Source organism: Periplaneta americana, chromosome 13 (assembly GCF_040183065.1).
Source record: "Periplaneta americana isolate PAMFEO1 chromosome 13, P.americana_PAMFEO1_priV1, whole genome shotgun sequence".
Classification (NCBI taxonomy): Eukaryota; Metazoa; Arthropoda; class Insecta; order Blattodea; family Blattidae; genus Periplaneta; species Periplaneta americana.
Window position 1 is genome coordinate 34,215,081 of NC_091129.1, and position 20,433 is coordinate 34,235,513.

Consider the following 20,433-nt stretch of genomic DNA (forward strand, 5'->3'; position numbering starts at 1 on the left):
CAACCAGCGAGAGCCGAAAGTTCGCAAAAGCTATGATGCCTGCATACAATCCGTCACTGAGCAATACTTACCTTCCTGTTTACTCGTCGGAGCCGGGAAGGTGGAGCAGGATTTAAGGGGAAATTTGCAATGACTCGATTGAGTTATTAGTGCCCAGGCCAGATATATAACTTACTATCAACTCAGACTGAAACCTTTGTGTCCAGTTGCAATCATTATCTGTATGATGACAATACGTCTGATATATGTATAGGCTGGTTAGTGTATTTTGATGAGCAGCTGAAAATGAAAATAACATTTTATTTCAAATGAAAATAACATTTTATTTAAAATGCTTTCATTAATTTTATTTAACAATTAAGTTCCATAATATTACATACTTTTAACAGAGCATTTATATGATTCTCGATTAATGAAAAAAAAAACAAATGAAAATACTCAATTTAAACAAAAAATATGACTTTTTACTATTTTTCTACCATACCAAATTGATACAAATACAGTTTAGAAGAAAATGATGTACCATAAAGTATATTTTGTGCCTAAAAGTTATGCTCCATGTAGCATTTCTAAAATCTATCTAATCTTATTGCTGAAGAGTGATTGCAATACTGTACTTGTATCACAGTGAAACTTCAATTCACCGTTTTCGCCAGGAGACGAAGAATAAATTGATGGGTACGAGGAAACGATAGCTGTAGAGGCCTACATAAACTAAATAAAAACTTTCAGATTTACCTATATCTATTTATTTAAAAAAGTTCTCCAAAAATATTATGTTTTCTATTGTCACGTCGAATTTGCATCGTTTCTAAAAAGAGCCATTGATCTTCATGTTTAGTGATACCGGTACATTTACTTTTCAAACTGAAAATAAACTTTCAATGTCAATTACGTTTACTTGAATTTTTTTCGAAGAGTACGCTGAGACCTACATGGACACATGGAATCAACCGCTGTTACTCCTTACTACCTATATAATATGTAGAAAATGAGAGAGATCGGAAAATGAAATGTACACATGAAACAGACATAATAACGAACATATTGGACAATGGTGTAATATGTTTTAGTAACAAGTATTATTAGAAACAGTGTGTGTTCGATATAGTCTAATTGATCTGAAAATCAAGAACAGAGTGATAGAAGTGTCAATTGTGAATGAATTAGAGAAGTGTAACAGGAAGTTAAGTAAAACGATAGAGATAACCGAAAATAGGTGAGGAGTATGGCGGGGGAGGCTAGCTAGGATAGTAAGTATAATATGTAGAAAATTAGTGAGATCTGAAAATGAAATGCACACAACAAACAGACATAAAAATGAACTTTTTGGACAATGGGGTAGTATGTTTTAGTAACAAGTATTATTAGAAACAGTATGTGTTCGATATAAGTGTATTGAAAATCAAGAACAAAGTCGTAAAAGTGGCAATTTTGAATGATCTAAATCAAGTTGTTAGGTTTTTAAAGGTGGGAATAATGATCAATTTAAATAGGGTCTAAAGTCAAATTATAAGAGCGTCTACAAAAGGTATATCTGTAATGAATGTAATTGTGGCACCGGATACAAAAATTGTGAGGTCCACATTACATGGATGTAAATGTTGGCAATCAAATACAATACAATACAATACAATACAATACTTACTACCTATGTATGTGTGCATGTGTTGCTCTTTCTTAATATCGATCAGTTCGGAATTAACATTCTTAGGAACCATAAGCCTTGAATGAGCCCTGACTGATAAATATGGGAAAATTGTAAATCGAGAAATAATTTATACCAGTTTTAAAAACGATACATCTCAGAACAGTAGATAAAGGTTTCACTATATCTATTTTTAGATGCATAAACGTTAAAATATACGTATTTTTTTCAAGCAACTGATATTGTAGAGATCTGCCTCGGTTGGCTGTATTAAAGTAGCTACATGACATAAATAGGATAGAGACCGATGGCGGGCTTATGTGAGGGCGGCAATGAACCTTCGGGTACCTTAAAAGAGCCAGTAAGTAACTACAGACATAAATTACAGTGTTGATGAAGGTGTACAATGTCTTGGATATCTATAGAAGAACTATGGCATAATATCGTTAAATGTCTACTTTTAAGCTGCTAGAAATCACGCGACAATCAAAGGGACTGCCAATGACCTGGTGTAGAAACTTCTCTTTAAACTGCCCACACAGATGTCCACAGAAAACAGACAAATATAAAAGGAATATCTACATATGCTAACTTTAAGGATGTGGGAACTTATTTTGAATGTTACCACTAAAAAATCAGGGCACGTTCTTAAAGAAAATAGTTGAGTTGCCATACTCATGAACGTCAATCAGGTCACGTGATATGCGAGATAAGCTCATACACTCAACATGCTTCGTCAGCTAATAGCAGCTGAATAAGCACTATCTGCCCAAGCTACGAGTTTGCTAAATTTTTCTATAATATTTTATTTAACATTTAATTTAGTGACTCTAATTAGTATGGGCAGCTGAATTTGTCTATTTGTCTGCTGTGGCGATCTAACAATGTGTGTAGTTTGACGGGAGGTTTTCATATGAGTTTATTAGTATAGTTGTCTTTTGAATTTGAATTTTTGTGAAAAATTGTTACTATCAATTGATGAAATAATAATGCTTTATAGCAGATAAATAAATATACAGGGGTTAAAAAAAGTATCCAATGTATTAGGAGATCCTAGTATGCATCAAAACAAGAAAAAAATGCCTAATAAACATGGTTCTTACAACACATACTCTCTGAGATCTGAACACTTAATCATATGAGGTGCTCTATGTGACGTCCGTTCATGGCAATGCATTCCTCTGCCCTTCGGCGTAAGGAATCACACACTCTTTGAAACTTACCTGGTTGTTCTTGATAGCCAAAAGTTTAGGGTATTTAGGTTTGAGGAACGAGCAGGCCTAGGGGTGAGGTCTCCCCAATCAATCCCGCGGTCCTGAAATGTCAGCGTGAGGTGTTCACGCTCATTGCGGAAAAAAATGTGCTGGTGTGCCATCATGCATGAACCACATCTGTAGTCGTTGGTGATATGGCACATACTCCAGCAAGGTAGGCAATACATTAATTAGGCAGAAGTCCTGATAACGAGCCCCAGTTAATCTCTGTGGTAGCACGTATGGCTCTTAATCTATCGCCAAGAACATCTGCCCATACGTTGATTGAGAATATGTGCTGATGACCTGTTTCTTGAAATACATGGGAATTTTCATCAGCCCACACATGCTGATTACGAAAATTCACATCATCATCTCTGCTGAACCCCGCTTATATCCGCAACCAAACTTTTCAGTATTCTTTGCGACGTATCAGTATTCCATGCCAGGGGTGTCAACTACGATTTGATTATCTGGTAGCCTGCTGTATTGTAGGGCAGAAAAATGGATTGCCATAAATGGACGTCACATTGAGCACCTTCTATGAACAAGTGTTCAGATCTCAGAAAGTATGTGTTGTAGGACCTATGTTTATTAGACATTTTTTTCTTGTTTGGATGCATACTATAACCTCCTAAAATATTGGATACTTATTTTAATACTCTGTATAAAATCTACTATAAACTATATTCTTTAAATTCATAAATTGAATGTTATTATTTTCTGTATTGCAATTATTAATTATTATTATTAAGTAATATTTAACATTGAATTTTTCAAGTTAATTCGTAACAAATATATTCTTGTAGTAGCACTGGGGATAGGCAGGAATAGTTGAGCACTTTCCTAATAATAAACATCTCCTTCGTTAATAATTGTCTTGTGAAGGTGTATTGTTCTTTTAATTTTCTTGGCGTCCAGGTACCTAACATTAACGTATGTATGTACACGTAATTCTATGAATATTATGACAGACATTGTTAGAACATGTGTCATGATTAAACTCATTTATGAAATTGGACTAATTTCCTTCCAAGTCGTTGCAAGGAAATTCACTACAGTTGCCAGACTGTGAGCCAGTTGTTGCAGCCGATTTCACTCTTTCTTTCACGGAGTCGGGAACATATTCATTTGTAAGGATTTCTGATGTTACTCTGAAATGAAACAAACAGAGAAAATAATATTTTTCCACAGTGTAGGCCTAATAAAAGCGAAGCTCACTAATGTACAGTACAACATTCAGTGCCAGTTTTTCAAGATTACTTAGACGGCATTAGAAATTGTAGTGTGTCCATACAAAATAATGAACACCCCAACGTAATTAGCGTAACAATAAACTGTGGAATAATTAACATTTTCCTCAGCATTATGTTCACACAATAAACACATTTTCACGGACTGTTATTTCATTATAATATTTTTAATTACATTTCCGTCTTTTTAAATTTCCTTGTGTATTATGTATATATGATAAATCATAACATTTTGTCGAGAAAAAATTACCTAAATTCTTCAGCATGCATGCAGGATTTTGAATTGGTAAATATGAATGCAATTATAAGGTACAATTGAAGAGCATAATCCCAAAACTCACTCAGTCCAAATGGACTTAACGCGTTTTGGGATCGCACTCTTCAATTATTTCCTAATGCTCAATTATGGTGTTTATTTCACTTCTGGTAATCGCTGTAGCGAAAAATATTTCCTTTAAATCTAACACGCGAGTACATGACAAGAGAAAGTAGGTTAAAATCATAGAGTGCATCCACATTGTTCGGACTTCCATTTGTTCCTTTGGAAAATGGAAATGAAATCCTTGAGTAGACTACATTGTTGAGGGATCGGAAGAAAATTGAGACGACTTAATGGGTTATGTTGAGAGAGTGAATATCTGTGGAAGGAATGACAGAGACAGAAGAAAACCTGAAGCTCCAAGATTTCCATTTGAGACTTATAATGTCTATACAACAGTTCTGGACGGTGATTGTAGGACTAATAACGTATTGTAGAAGACTGGTACAACCAGTTACAAAAGCTGTTGGTAGTTAACTGTACTTCAATTTGGAGGCTTAGGGCCATATTCATAAACATTTTTAGCGCGGGCTTCCGGTGGATGATCAGCGAACTAACGTTTTACGTATTCATAAACCGGTGTTAGCGATATTATATGATATGAATCCTGTACAAGTAATCAGTCGATAGCCGGGGCTAGTTAAGCACGCTCGTAGAGCGGGCTAGCAAAATGTCTATGCATAGCACCCTTGGTGTTTTAAAAGATGAGCAGCATAGCAACGAACAACTTGTCACTCAGCTTCTTACTTCGGCTTTTGCTTTTCATTTCTTAAATTGTTCTACAGACATAGACTGCTTTTTTTGTGGCGATACATTACTTTTTGTGTATTCGTTTAATAAGTCTTTTTCTTGTCACAGTCAAATTCGGTCACCATCTTCACGGCGATACCAACATAATCAAATAGCTCAGATTGTTACAAGATGTAACGAATATAAACAGATCGTTGTACGGTTGAGAGTAATTGCGTATCGATTAAAGAGTAATTCTACCGGAATATATTTGGCATCATTTCTTTAAATTTCGCTAAGACTAAACAGGAAAGAAGATAATATTTTAAGTGCTCGAAGAAATCGACTACGGTTAATTAAATTATTAAATAATTAACAATAGGTTTTTGGCAAGTTAACGGTTACTCGTCACATTAAGACCTAAAATAAAAATTCTACTAATAATTTTAAAATTAACCATATAAACATAGAATAGAATAGAATGTTTTATTTTCGCTGGTAGAATTAAGGCCATAAGGACTTCTCTTCCACTCAACTAGCCTTAATCTATACAATAATGACATACATATTTAAATTATGAATATTTACATTACACTTAAAAGATTCTCCAGCAATATTCTTCAATTAAGTTTTAATGACTAGTACATGTTTATTTAAATTGAGAGAAAACCTACAAGAAAAAGTAATAACTTAATTTATGAGCTAATAATTAATTTCAATTGAGTCTATATCCAATATGTAAAGAACTATAATTAAGTTGCTTGTTGGTTAAAATGATTAGAAATAATATAATAGAAGTTTACTAGATCTATATTATAGCGAGCAAAATATAAATCTAAAATATATTGATATAATGAGAATATTAATGTAATGAGATTTTGCCATTACAGGTTTTGTATTCTATTCAGAGAAATTAACGGTAATAATAAGAATGAACAGATGTTAGTTTCATTATAAGTAACAAATATTAATCAGTAATTAATCTGTTAAGCAAGAATTGATGTAATATTGACCTAAATGAAGTTATTGTCCAACAGCACCTTACATCACTCGGAAGCGAATTCCAATTTCTAGCAACTGAAAATGTATAGGATGAAGAATATACTGTATTAAAGATGTCTTGTGGTAAACATAAATTCACATGTAGGCCTAAATAAAATCACTGATGTTATTAGTGATTTTAACAATGTTATTTATCGTTAAGTAATCTTCCAGCAACCTGGGTAGCTCAGGCGATAGAGCGTTTGCCTGCTGATTCGGAAGTGCACTCGGGCGTGGATTCGATTCCCGCTTGGGCTGATTACCTGGTTGGGGTTCTCTGAGGTTTTCCCAACCGTAAGGAGAATATTAGGTAATCTATGGCGAATCCTTTGTCTCATATCGCCAAATACCATCTCGCTATCACTAATTCAATCGATGCTAAATAAATCAGTAGCTGATACAGCGTCGTTAAATAACGAAGTAAAAAAACTAATCTTCCTATGACAAAGTCTACATTTATCTTTAAAACAACATTAAATATTTACAAATTTCGTATTAAAGTATTGCAATAAATATAAACTCATGCTGTGGCCATATCCTTGCTGCTTAAAAACATAAGAAGGTACTTGACTTTGCGTCATTCACCCAACGTTCTTAATCTATGAGCGACGTCCTAAAGCAGTAGGCCTAGTTTTTTATCTGTAGTAATGTTATGAGAGGTCTGATATTTATCTGGGAAATCTCAGACCTCAAGTGACATTTATTAGGACTATTTCGTGAATAAAATAAAAATTTAAATAATATATACCTAAAATTCGATCACAAAATATTAATAATTGTATATTAACGAATACTTAAGCTATTCAGACATTGTGAAGTTGAAATACTCGTAGATGAATATCAGTTACTGCAATAAAGAAATTCGATGTTATTATTCAGTAATGCCAATTGCGAAAAGCGAAATACAGGTTTAACAATGTTAATTACATGTATTGCACTTTTCTCTTATTATTATAACAAATACATTTTCATTATCTGCTGAAATCATAATTTAATTTAACAGTAACAGTGAGGACAGCTATATACCAATGCTTATGTATTCACAGCGAGACATGTTGCTACACAGTGAAGCCATCTCTGTATAGATAGACCTAATTAAAACACGAATTTTATTACGCCATGCGGAAGGCAGTTTGATCAAAGACCTTATTATTACTATGCAAGATCTTTGTGTTTGATATGCGATGATGTTACATAAATTTGAACATCTGACTTTCTATTAATTGTTTCATTTCATTCACAAAATACAATTTTATAGGCTACAATTATAGGTTGTTACCTGTGGAAGCAGGACCAATGTCAGTTGTGTTCCTTATTTCGACAGTTACTTACAATCAGTGCTGCACGAAAGCATTTTTATAGCTCGACAAACGCATTCTCGCTGTAGTGTGTAACGGAACTATAGCTGTATCTACACAGTTCAATATTCCAATCGCGTATGCGTGCAATCTGGGAAGAATATTGAAAGAATCAAGTTTAAAAGGTACGTTCAATTAAGATGCATGAAGATTTTGTGTCTACGTGGTGCGCTGTTTTGAACGTCGTCTTCACTGCGTAAATATATTAATTAATATTAAATATCAATCTTGCAATCATTGCTTTAAAGTTGAAAGAAAAGTTTAACCGTGTAGTTGCAGCTTAATGTATTCATGATCATCAATTTACAGGGAAACAGTTGGTGACAACGACTAAACAAAAGAACGACCATGCCATTAATTGATATCGATAAATCTAGCTGCAAAAATTATCGCAAAGTGTGACTGTGATTGGTTGGAATTCAAAATTTCATTACACTTCATTGGTCGAAAATGAAATGACGTCATATAAATGAAATAGTCATCGTAAGCGTTGCTCGGTGCATCATGTCACACATAACACCGCATGATAATCAATTATGAAACGCCGATAGAGGAAACGGGATTACCCTGCGAAAACCTATCACCAAGAACCTTTTTGTACCACAAATTTCATTGAATCCACCAGGATTCGAGTCCTGGCTACAAACGTGGAAAGCCAACGCTCTATTCGCTCTAACGATGCACCACACAAAGGAGATAAGGAACATATTTCGCTGTGAGATGTTAACAGTTGTCAACTCAATATTTGTCAGAATATAATTACAACAGCTTCATAGAACCGTTTCTTTTAGCGGTCTAGTCCAAGTTAATGTAACTACATGTACAGTGAGTCGAAATCTCCAGACGTTCCGCGAGCGACAATAACGCGTCGCGACGCATGGATCATCTATGCAATGCTGAATGTAATATAGTCTACATTTATTATCAGAATTAAAACAGAAAATCAATATCCCGAATTTAAAAGAAAACTTACAAATTAAACCAAACCCTTTAATTCTATTAATATAGAATATAATCTAAATTTAACAGAAGAAATACTGAAATCAGAAGTAAACACTGAAATACTGAAACAATTGTCTTTAGAGACAATTAATATTAGGTACCCTCCACAAAACTGGCTTCATTTATACACCGACGGATCCTTGATCTCCAGAGAACAAGGTGCCGGTGCAGGTGTTACGTGCTGTCTCTTCTCACTTTATAGATCTCTTGGATATGGAACAACAAGTTTTGATGGAGAAATCATTGCAATAAGTGAAAGTCTCAGGAATCTTCTATGCCACATCAATAAATTTAAGAATGCCGTTATATTGTCAGACTCCAAAGCAGCTATTCTATCAGTAATCTCTAAACACACACCTTCATCTCAAACAGCAGGAATAACTAAAATGCTCTCTCAATTAATATCACTCAAAAAAAGAATTGATTCCAATGGATACCATCCCATTGTGGAATCCTGGGAAACGAGAATACGGATGCTTCAGCAAAGAAAGGCAGCACTGCTACTTACAGACCTATTACTAAATCTACGTATTACTCTGTGAAAATATTTATTAAATCTACATATTTAGACTTCAACAAACAAAATTTGATAACACAATGTCAAGGGAAAAAATGGAACTCTCTGCATCATAATCCACAGTTAATTCCCGATTTACTACGAAAATCGTCCGTAGCTGCATTTAGATTGGCAACAGACCATGATTGTTTGGCCAAACACCTGCATAGAATTGGAATATATCAGTCCCCAAACTGCCCATTGTACAACTCAAACCAAGAAATGGATTGGGAACACCTCAAAATCTGTGCTTCAGTGGCTGACCATGATAATATCTTTGAAAAATATTGGAGTGCAAGAGGTCAAATGACTTTATTGTCAAACGCCTGTCATTAGAAAACAACAACATTTATTATCAGACAATACATCTCTTTTGACTTTAAACTTTCAATACTTGCATGCTTTCATATTTATTAATATTAAAATGAATCTTAAAATAATAGTAAGTTTTATGTGCTTGATAATCCCGTTTTTAAGCAAAAATTCCATTCTCTCTCTAAGAATATGTTTTTCCCTAATTGTTCAGGAAGTTTGAGCTCGACCGTAAGCACCTTGTTTCGATAATAGCCCTATAATATGCTGTAGTGACAAAAGTTATAATTTGTAACTGCTGCTCTTAACTGTTACTTTTATGTAACTGATAAACTTGGAACTTTTATAAAAACAGTTAGCTAACACTCCGTAGTCGAAGTGAGTCAGAGAGAGAGAGAGAGAGAGAGAGAGAGAGAGAGAGATGAATAGCAAGACAGAAAAAGCGAGCGCGTGACAAAGAGAGGTTTGGGGGGAAATGTGTTTAGATAAACAGGTTGACACAGACAAATGATTCAAATTCCACAAGAGATTTTAAGAATTCCAATTAAAAGCCCCACCAGAAATAACGCTATACATTTTGAACATTGTTTTGTGTTAAGAAAACACACTCACCACTGCGGTATCTCAGAAGAACGTGATATGTGCCCATGTGTTGGTAAAACGTCAGCTCTATGTAATAGGTCCAGGAGAATTCGAGAAAATAATTTAATATTCTGACGATAGGAAATTGCGCACAATTTCACCTTAAAAGGATAATGTGATACGAGTTTTGTTGCAATATTAGTACAGTTAAAACATATACCTAGGTAAGTTTGCTTTATACTATAATATTGTTTTGATTAGTTTGATTACTTTTGTAAGGCTAAAGATACCATCAAAATAAATTCCAACTTATTATGTCATACTCAATCTCTTTCTTTGGGATATCACTTTATAAAATATGATGTGTTTAATTCACTTAGTAAAGTACAGTTATACTACTATGGGATTTATGTGAATATTCCTTCTTAACTATTTATTATGCTATTAACATTTAAAACACAACTGCAATATTAGTACTTTTGTTTTACACACAATATATATAATCTCAAACAGAAAGAAGCCATATAAAAATAACGACATAAAATTTCACGTTCCGTTTGAAGTTTGCACACTACTGTTTTCTTAATCCAACAGGCTGCTTATTCATATACATAATCCTTCCTTCCATCTTCCGTACCCTCGCACGACTTCAAGGTCAGAAAAATGCGCCTGCTTTGACATCACTGCCCTAGAGTCGTCACTGATGACTGCCTGCACTGACATCTCCTTACTTTGCCGTTGCGAGGCACCTCGTAATTGTGACTTCTTTCATTTTGATGTGTCTGTTGGCATACCTTAAAGAACATCTATGTTGAGGTGAGAATGATAGAACATGCTACTTAAGTATGAATGAAATGTCTCACAGGCATTCGTTCTGAACATTGAGCTTGATGACTTTTCTGTCCAGACGCATGGAGAAACTTCATTGTCCTTAGTAATATAGTTTTCTTAAAATATAGGGTGAATCAAAAGTCTGGAACCATTTAAATATCTTCCACATGCTTTATTTTCGATTACTATAGGTGTTACCAGTATTTGTAAGAGTGGAGTGAAGATAAATGCCAACAAGACGAAGACCATGGTCATAGGAAGAAAAGTGAAGAAGGTAAACTTGCGAATTTTAAATGAGGCAGTAGAGCAAGTGAACAGCTTCAAATACTTGGGGTATACTATAAGCAGTAACATGAACTGCTGCCAGGAAGTCAAAAGGAGAATAGCAATGGCAAAGAAAGCTTTTAATAAAAAAAGGATCATCGTCTGCGGACTTCTGGAAAAATAACTAAGGAAGAGACTAATGAAGTGCTTTGTGTGGAGTGTAGCATTGTATGGGGTAGAAACATGGACATTGCAACGAAGTGAAGAGAAGCGAATAGAAGCATTTGAAGTGTGGATATGGAGAAGGATGGAGCTTGTGAAGTGGACAGAGTAAGGAACGAAGCTGTGTTGGAAAGAGTGGATGAAGAAAGAATGATGCTGAAACTGATCAGAAAGAGAAAAAGGAATTGGTTGGGTGACTGGCTGAGAAGAAACTGCATACAGAAGGATGCACTGGAAGGAATGGTGAACGGGAGAAGGTTCGTGGCAGAAGAAATCAGATGATAGACGTCATTAAGATATATGGATCATATGCGGAGACAAAGAGGAAGACAGAAAATAGGAAAGACTGGAGAATGCTGGGTTTGCAGTGAAAGGCGTGGCTTTGGGCAGAACACTATGAATGAATGAACGCTACAGGTAAGAATGGCAAGGAATTGGTTGTGCTTTCGTCTATTTGCCATCACCAGCAAGGAAATTGAGTTCGCTTCTTTTTTAGGCATTTGCTGTACAGTATTGCAATTTTAAGAAAGACATTTTCAACAAGTTATTTGCTTCACAACTCTAGATAAAATAGGGAGATATGTATGCACTGGCGACATTGTGACGCAATGTAACCTCATTAGAGTGTAACACAACACAACAACACATCTCATTGCAAGTAGACATTGTAACATAATGTAGCGCTGATTAGGATGTGACACGACATAGCAAATAGACATTTATTCGCGCAATTTCGAACATGATTATGTCTTGAATATGTTATTTGCTTCTCAACTTTAGAACTAATATGGGAATATCTATGCAGCTGCAACATTGCATCGTAATGGTTAGCTCATTAAAGCTTAACACAACACGCAACATCTCATCGTAATTGGAGATTTATTCATGTCCGACAAATGACTGGAGCCCTCGACCATGGCTGTGTGTTAGGTGTTTGCATACACCACAGCCGATATAGAGTTTTATGTTTTGAGCCGTGTCAAGGTTAGCTTGAATAATTACAGCTTCAAACACAGCAAAACACAGTTCAGTGGAACGAAACACACCCGGCTACAATGTTGCATGGTTCAACAGACTGACTTCATAGCATGACTTCAAAGATCGTAAGATCTTCAATGCGAATGACGCAGAGCATTTAAGCTTGCTGTGAAAGAAAACATCGCATAATTGCTGACAAGATAGCTTCAAAGCGATTTAGCTACCGTAACTGATGTGTCCATGTACAGTTCCTGCCATAAATATGTAAGATGATTTCCAGAGAATGAATCTCAAATAATAATAATAATAATAATAATAATAATAATAATACCACTTACAATCGTGCCATCAAGCTGCAGTGTCAAAACTAAATAGTTACGAAAGTTTGTATCTTAGAATTGAGTAAGAAGAGTTTATCTGCAACTACCACATCTCGTGCGTTTGTTGCCAAACGGCTCCCTTGCCAAATGCTGGGATTGTCTTTTGCATACTGTCTACATATGGCGGGCGTTAACCACGTCTATACGATATAATGGACGTAAAATCGTTATAAAAAGTGGTTATATAGTATCTTTTCAGTAACAGATTTATATATAAATATATAATATTGTATTCTAAACCGAGTTACTGTATTTGACCCCTTGAGTAATGACAGGTTAAAAACAGAGTTATGTTGATATGATTTAAATTTATTGCTAAAATATATCTTTTTAAAATTTATAATGCCTTTTTCAAAGATTATTGTGCCTTTTTTTTACCTTTTATTGCTTTTTTGCCTGCCTATTTTAATTGTTATAAATGCCTAAATATCCGGGCTCTAATAATTATTATAATTCATAATGTTTGTTCTTGGTGGGTTTACTAATCCCTACACCTATTGTGTGTGTGTGTGTGTCATATACGGAGGCAGGTACAGTGATATCAAAAACTTTTTCCTTGCATTTTTAACTACTATATTCCCTTATTTTACCTATTCAGTGTCACCCCTTAGCATAGGGAATACTGTCTATCTGCATGCGCTACACACGATTCGTGGGAGCTACTGTACAGATAGAGCATGAGGCCGAGCGTCCGATGAAAGTATAGGATGAGCAAAAGGTATGTCACTGATATTGGAATAAAAATGCAGTGATACAGTGAGTCATTAAGAAATCAACAAAACACATTTTATTTTATGTTAGCAAAATCCACAAACATTTAAGTCTGGAGAAACCGAAAAAGCTATGTGCCTCAAATCGACATGTGGATATGAAATAAAAGTTTAACATAATTACGTAAACAAACAAAATGAATCTCTCGAGATTATAAATTTAAGAATTAAGAATTAATTTAAGAATTCCGTAAGAAATTCCCGCTTCTGCAGCCAATCTCTTTAACGATTTACGAGGAGTATTCTGCATTTTTTCTTTTTCTTTTACTTTTGCAACTAAATCTTCTATTAGTTTTGTAGCCTTTCCAACATACCTTTTCCGTTCTGCGCATCCGGTTTCTCTAAATTTACTAACCAAATTATTAATATTTATTTTATGCGGAAGTTTTCAGTGATTACGTAATCAGAAAAACGAGAAACAAACTGTTCTTCACAGTCTTCAAAGTTATACTTCCAGTTTCCGTCTCCATCCTTGAAGTATGCTTCAATAAGAAAAGCTCTCTGTTGCACATAAAAAGCAACCATGTCTTCGAAACACACTATACCACTCTATGTTACGACGGCAACAGACACACAGCAACTGAATGTTGTGTCCCTTCAGACTGCACACAGCACAGCGAGAGCGTTCCGACGGTCACCTCGGTTTATAAGCACGTGTCTGCATGGTATAGTCAAGAAACAAGGTACAATAAAAATGTAAGGAAAAAGTTTCTTTATTACCGGATATCCTTTGCCTGAAATGGGAGCGCCAGAGGGGAAGAACTAAATTGTTTTGTATTAAAAGAAATGTTATCTTAAAATATAAATATACTAATAAATATTTGATTGCCTTCTTTAAAATTTTTCTTGGTGAAATTTTCATTTGGACGTTTGGATTGATGAATTAGTCTAGTGCTGTTGCTCTTTGAAGTTAGATAGTAGTGTCTTATTCTTAGACATTTTCCCTGAAATGTTGGGTGCTGTTAGTAATGAACAGGAAGAGAATTTTTTAGGACATTGTTACAATGAAAAACGTTATCAAGGTCGTTGGGATCCTGTAATGTTGCGGAATTATTGGTAGTTTCTGAAGAGGAACATTTATTTATTTCTGTGCTCAACATGGGTAAAAATACCTGCCAGTGCCGTAATCATCCAGACAATTTTTGTTATGTTTGTGGAAAGTTCACATAAAAATTCTAAATGAAAAAAAAATCAATAAAAATTACTAAAACTTACTTTCATTACTTTGGTGATCAAGATAAAAATTGTGTTCCAAGAGATTTTAACATTAAACGTTTGGAAACTAGACAGGAATGCATTCCTGATCAATGTAATGTGGAGCATAACACACTTGTGAATCCCGCAAATGCTCTCCTACCCCTTCTGCACATGCAATTTGGATTAATGAAACAGTTTATTAAAGGATTAAAAAGAGAAAGTAGTGGTTTTTTTTATCTGCAGGAATATTTACCAGTTGAGCATGTGCAAAGTTAGGAGAGTATTTTCGTTAACCCACAGACAAGGAAGCTTTTAAAAGACGAAGTTTTTGGAAGTTAACAAAATGTGGAACTGGCGGCCTAGCATATTTTTAAGGCCGTGGTGAAAGGGTTTCTTTGCTATAGGAAGGATGTGCAATGTAACTCTTTAGTGGACGCATTACTACAATGTTATAAGGAAATGAGCTGTATGATGTTACTGAAAGTGCATTTTATACATTTTCACTTAGACGTTTCCCCTGAAATGTTGGATGCTGTTAGTAATGAACTGGAAGAGAATTTTTCAGGACATTGTTACAATGGAAAACGTTATCAAGGTCTTTGGGATCCTGTAATGTTCGGGAATTGTTGCTAGTTTCTGAAGAGGAACATTTATTTTGACTACAAGAGAAAGCCACCAATAACAAGCATTTTAGGACTTATGCAGGTATTATATTATTTCTGTTGAAACTATTTTAAGCGGTTTATATAAATTCATTTTATTGCTATTTTGTCTAACAAAGACCTTTCATTTGGTCTTTAAAATTTTGAAAATTTAAATTAACATTTAAATTGACAATTAAAAATTGCATACTTTTATTTTATTCCATTTTTCTTAGTATCCTATGAGTTTTAGGAAAAATCCAAAGGAATTTCAGAATCAGCACATGGATTCCCATAAGAACTAGCTAGTTTCACTCCGGAGGTATAGCATTTTTTTTCCGTAGTGTTATTAATCCTACAACACAGTAAATACCATTAGACAGTTGATCTTTCCAGGTTTTGTGTAATATTTTACAAGTTCTCAATATGTGAACTTTTGGTCAGACTACACATATCTACGCGATATTCTAAATTCTCCCACACTCTGCGCAGTGTGTCATCGTCTACTGCTTACACCGCAACTATGATGCGGCGTTGTAGCTTCTGTAGATTATTGGCCAAAGAAGGAAAGTAAACATTGTCCTTAACATACTCCCACTAGGAAAAATCACAGGGGTTTAGGTCAGGTGAGTACGGCGTCAAACTCCTCAATTTCTGTTCTTCGGCAATGCAACGACCAATCTTTAGTGTGTCAGTATTTTACACTTTCAAGTGCTTTTCACCCTTTCCATTGCATCTAGAATTAGGTATTGTTTGCATGGTCATTGCAATGCCTGTGAAATAATAATGAGATATTTTGCAGTATTTCAAAGTTTACGTAAGTACTCCATCCATCACCCACATTACTTACTCTTTGTTGCTTAATATTTAAGGAGAAAAAATCACTCCGGCGCCGGGGATCGAATCGGGGTCCTTGGTTCTACGTACCAAGCGCTCTGACCACTGAGCTACGCCGAATTCAATCCGGAACGAATTTTTCTCCTCAAATATTAAGTGTCAATATTACAGATTAATTCTGTAGGACAAATTAATATATCTATAATATTCTCATAGCTAGCAGTGCAGTAATAACTGCGGATTCCCGGCCAACAAGTCACTCAGCTGAGTGCGCTCCTAGTATAATGGCAGTTGACATTGGATATACACGTCAACATATATATGCCTAACTTGGAGTCAGGCCACAAAGGGAAACATCGAAGGAAGAGTGTTCGATCCGGTACTGTGGATTGAATTCGGCGTAGCTCAGTGGTCAGAGCGCTTGGTACGTAGAACCAAGTACCCGGGTTCGATCCCCGGCGCCGGAGCGAATTTTTCTCCTCAAATATTAAGTGTCAATATTACAGATAAATTCTGTAGGACAAATTAATAAATCTGTAATAATCTTTGTTGCTTAGTTCTTTAAGTTCTGTATTTGAATGTCTACCTTTGAAATCCACACTCACCAAATAAGATGGTGCATATTTTTGCTTCCTCTCAAGACGTCCCATTTAATAGTACCGGTACAATTTTTTCTGATAGTACGTTTTCAGCTCAACGCTATTACTATGATTTTATCTGTAGATAATTTAAAATTATATTTTGCTCAATTTTGTGGGATTTATATACCACAAACCAAAAATCTGCCTCAGTCATTTTATCACAGAATATGTTCAAGATCAAATCTCCGACAAACTGAAGTACGCTGAGAAAGGAGTTTCGTTCTGTGTTAACTAAACGACACTTCAATCTGGAATTCTGCCGAGAAAGCCACGTGCGAAGAGACTTCCATACTTACATGCTCATTACGTGCTTCTCGAGCTGAGGTACGTCAGAGCCGGGGTGGTGTAGTTCACATGTCAGCCTCTCCAGACAGGTGCCCGAGGTGCTGTTCGCATTCATTGACCCCGAACACGACAGGTAGTTAGCCAACAGCTGTTTCTCCTGAGTTACTGCTTGTTCTTTCGGAATCTGTTAAAATACATACGCAATTTATGATATAAACTTGTGATTATTTTAGTTTTAATTTAGTGTAACTTAATTATTATGGCCATAGATTTTTTCTTCCTCCTGGTTGTTCTAATACAGGGGAAGAAGTTATATGCTCTGTTCTTTTGCAGTACTACAGTTTAGTATATACAGTTGCGAAGCTTGGGATGATTTTTTGCATTTCTCGCGATAGTTGCTAGCCGCTTGGAGCGCTGTGAGTACTAGGAACAATAGACTGTGTCACTGCCATTGTGATCTAATACAGGCCGTAAGGCAGACCATGTAACTCGCTTAACCTGATCACGAAGGGCAGCGTTTCAACAATATAAATTAGTTGGAATGCATAAAGAGTAACATATATTTCTCTAAAATATAGTGCAATTGCATTAATAAAATTTAAAACAATGATTATGAGACACTTCAGACATAAATCACTTGCGAGTTAAGATGAAATATTATTTTTGGTGTGAAAATTACGTTGTTCGTATGTGTAATAGGCCTACTTGCCTTTATTTCGATTAAATATTGCGAAATTCTTGTACATTAATTTATGCACGATTCAATAATTTTCAGTTGCACCGCACGAATATTTAATATGTTGAAATTATAGGTTATGTTTACTGTCCCAGTTGCCCCTTTCTGTCTAATTTTAATGGTATCCAATGCCCTGCCATTCATATGGAAATATTATAGGTTATGTTTACTATATCTTATATTCCTAAATTCGCAATTATACATTATAATTAAGCATAATGTCATGTATGATACTCCGCACATTCAATTTGTCTGTATTTTAATATTACAATTGAGTATTGAATTATTGTATTTATCTACTACCTAAGAGACGAAGTAACAATCGTACGTACACTAATTTCATAAGAGTGGTATGATAAATTTTCTGTCTTTATTAAGGAAGGTAGATGTGCTATATTAAATCACAATATAAATACATCGGTCGTTGCGATTATGCCATCTTTTTTATTAAACCTCAAAATAGCTTCCATTCTAAACTTAAAATGTTGATGCGAAAAGATTATATTAACATGTAAAATTCTCTTCACATTAAAATAACACAGTTTTGTAATTATTTCTGCAACTAGGCTATTATGCAACAAGAAGTAGAGGGAACTTATGGACACATTACACTAAATAAAACTTAGCTATGATGCGCAATAAAGTTATAATATAATAATTCACTGAGCTCCATACACTGAAATAGAAAACCCGAACATATATTACGGCCTGGTCTAGATCGAAAAGGCATTGACTGTGCCGTATTTCGCATTGTTGTGAAAAGTTGTGTAAACTGTGAAATGTTTGTTATCCGTTGTAATAACTGTAAATGGCTAAAATACAATAATTTGAATAATAATATGGGACAAGGAGACGTTTGTAGCACTATAAATTCTAAGAAAAAGAGGTCAGAGTTATCCTTCTTCCGAAAGATCCAGGAAGATGAGTTTATAAAATATAATATATACTTTATGAAAATAATATATAAACCTTTTGTATTTCGTATTTCAATCGTGGAAGGAAGGTGTTAATTTTTCAAAAGAACACGATATCGAAAGTACAATACATTTTATCGTCTGCTAGGGAAATAGTCTGTGATGAGGCTATAGTAGCGATCCTGGTGGCTAGCAACTATCTATGGATGAATATTTCAACTGTCTGTTTGCATATTTAGTAAGTATTGAGCTTCGCAACTGTATATACTAAACTGTGGCAGTACCTTGTACTTATTCTCACTCTGCGCTTTATGAACGAGTTAAGAGCGTTGCAGGTGTGGTGATTGAGGAAGGCTTGACATGAAGTAGTGTAGGGGTGGTGATTGAAGGAGGGATAAGGACAAGGTCTGCACGGATCTAAAGAAGGACGAATGTAATAACTGAGAATACGACTTGCATTAGTGTTGTCCAGGAGATTAAAATTATTACAACTCGAACTGTAAAATATGCACTCAAGTTAATCCAGACAGAGCACAAATAAAACTAATTGTAAAGAAACTGTTTGAATTTGTGTAATGGGTAACTAATAATAAGGATTAAATTATGATAATATTTTTAAAAATTGACAATTATAATAGCAATTATAAATTGATCGATAATGGAATTCCACAAGGTGCAGCGTTAGGACCAATCTTATTTATAATAGGTCTATATATTAATAATTTGTTGAAAATTGATCTAAAGAAATATGGTGGTAATATATTTTCTTTTGCAGTTGATACTGTACTAACATTTAATGGGGAAAATTGGGATAACACTTATTTAAATGCTAGCAATGGAATTAAAGTAGTGAAAAATTGGCTTGACTCTAATCTCCTTTCCTTAAATACTAGTAATAAAACTACCTATATTCCATTTTCTTTAACAACAAAAGGTTTAATTCCTCCTATGAATAATTATCACTTAGTAAAACATAATATTTCATATAATGAATTAACAAATAATTATTGTAGTGGTCCACATCCAACACCTTCCACACAAGTTAAATATTTAGGAATTATTATAGATCAACATTTACGTTGGGATAAACAAATTGATTTCATGTGTACAAGTATAAGAAAGACAATTTATAAATTCATAATACTTCGAAATTTTGTCACTAAGGAGGCATTGAGAATAATATTTTTAACTTTAGTACAATCATTAATACAATATGGTATAATAAATTGAGGTGGAGTAGCATCATCTGTATTTAATCCATTAATTTTATTACACAGCAGATTTATAAAAATTTGCCTGACCAAAAAATAAATATAGATTACGCAACAAATTTAATTTATACAGATTTTAAAGTATTAACTATTGAAGAAATTTATAAATGTAGTTTACTAACTTACTACCACAGAAATCAAATAAAACATAAATCTAATCGACATGAATATCGCAGTCGAAGACAAAAGTCCACTTTCCCATTAATTGAGCCTAAATGTCATAAAAGTGCAGCTCTTAAACATGGTGCTAGTTTCGGCCCAAGACTTTATAATACAATTAAAAACCATTTTCCAAATTTGAAATATTTTAAAATTGAAGCTTTTAGAAAAGAAATTTATATAACTGTTCATGATAAATAACATTAACAAATGTATTTTTTTACCTTTTTTCCTGTCGACTATATTCATATTTT

The 20,433-nt window shown here is 34.4% G+C and overlaps 1 protein-coding gene and 1 non-coding gene across 2 annotated transcripts in view; one reads left to right on the forward strand and one right to left on the reverse strand.

Annotated features, from left to right (window-relative positions):
• Positions 1-275: 275 nt before the first annotated feature.
• LOC138711792 (uncharacterized) overlaps positions 276-20,433 on the reverse strand; it is a 111,457-nt gene continuing 91,299 nt past the window's right edge. The window contains exons 4-5 of the mRNA XM_069843021.1: positions 17,111-17,283; positions 276-4,055 (exon numbers count right to left, since the gene is read on the reverse strand). Coding sequence (XP_069699122.1) covers positions 3,923-4,055; positions 17,111-17,283 — 306 coding nt within the window. The 3' untranslated portion in view covers positions 276-3,922. The remainder of the gene's footprint in view (positions 4,056-17,110; positions 17,284-20,433) is intronic.
• TRNAT-CGU (transfer RNA threonine (anticodon CGU)) lies at positions 16,568-16,640 on the forward strand. The gene has a single exon. It is a non-coding gene; the product is annotated as a tRNA-Thr (tRNA).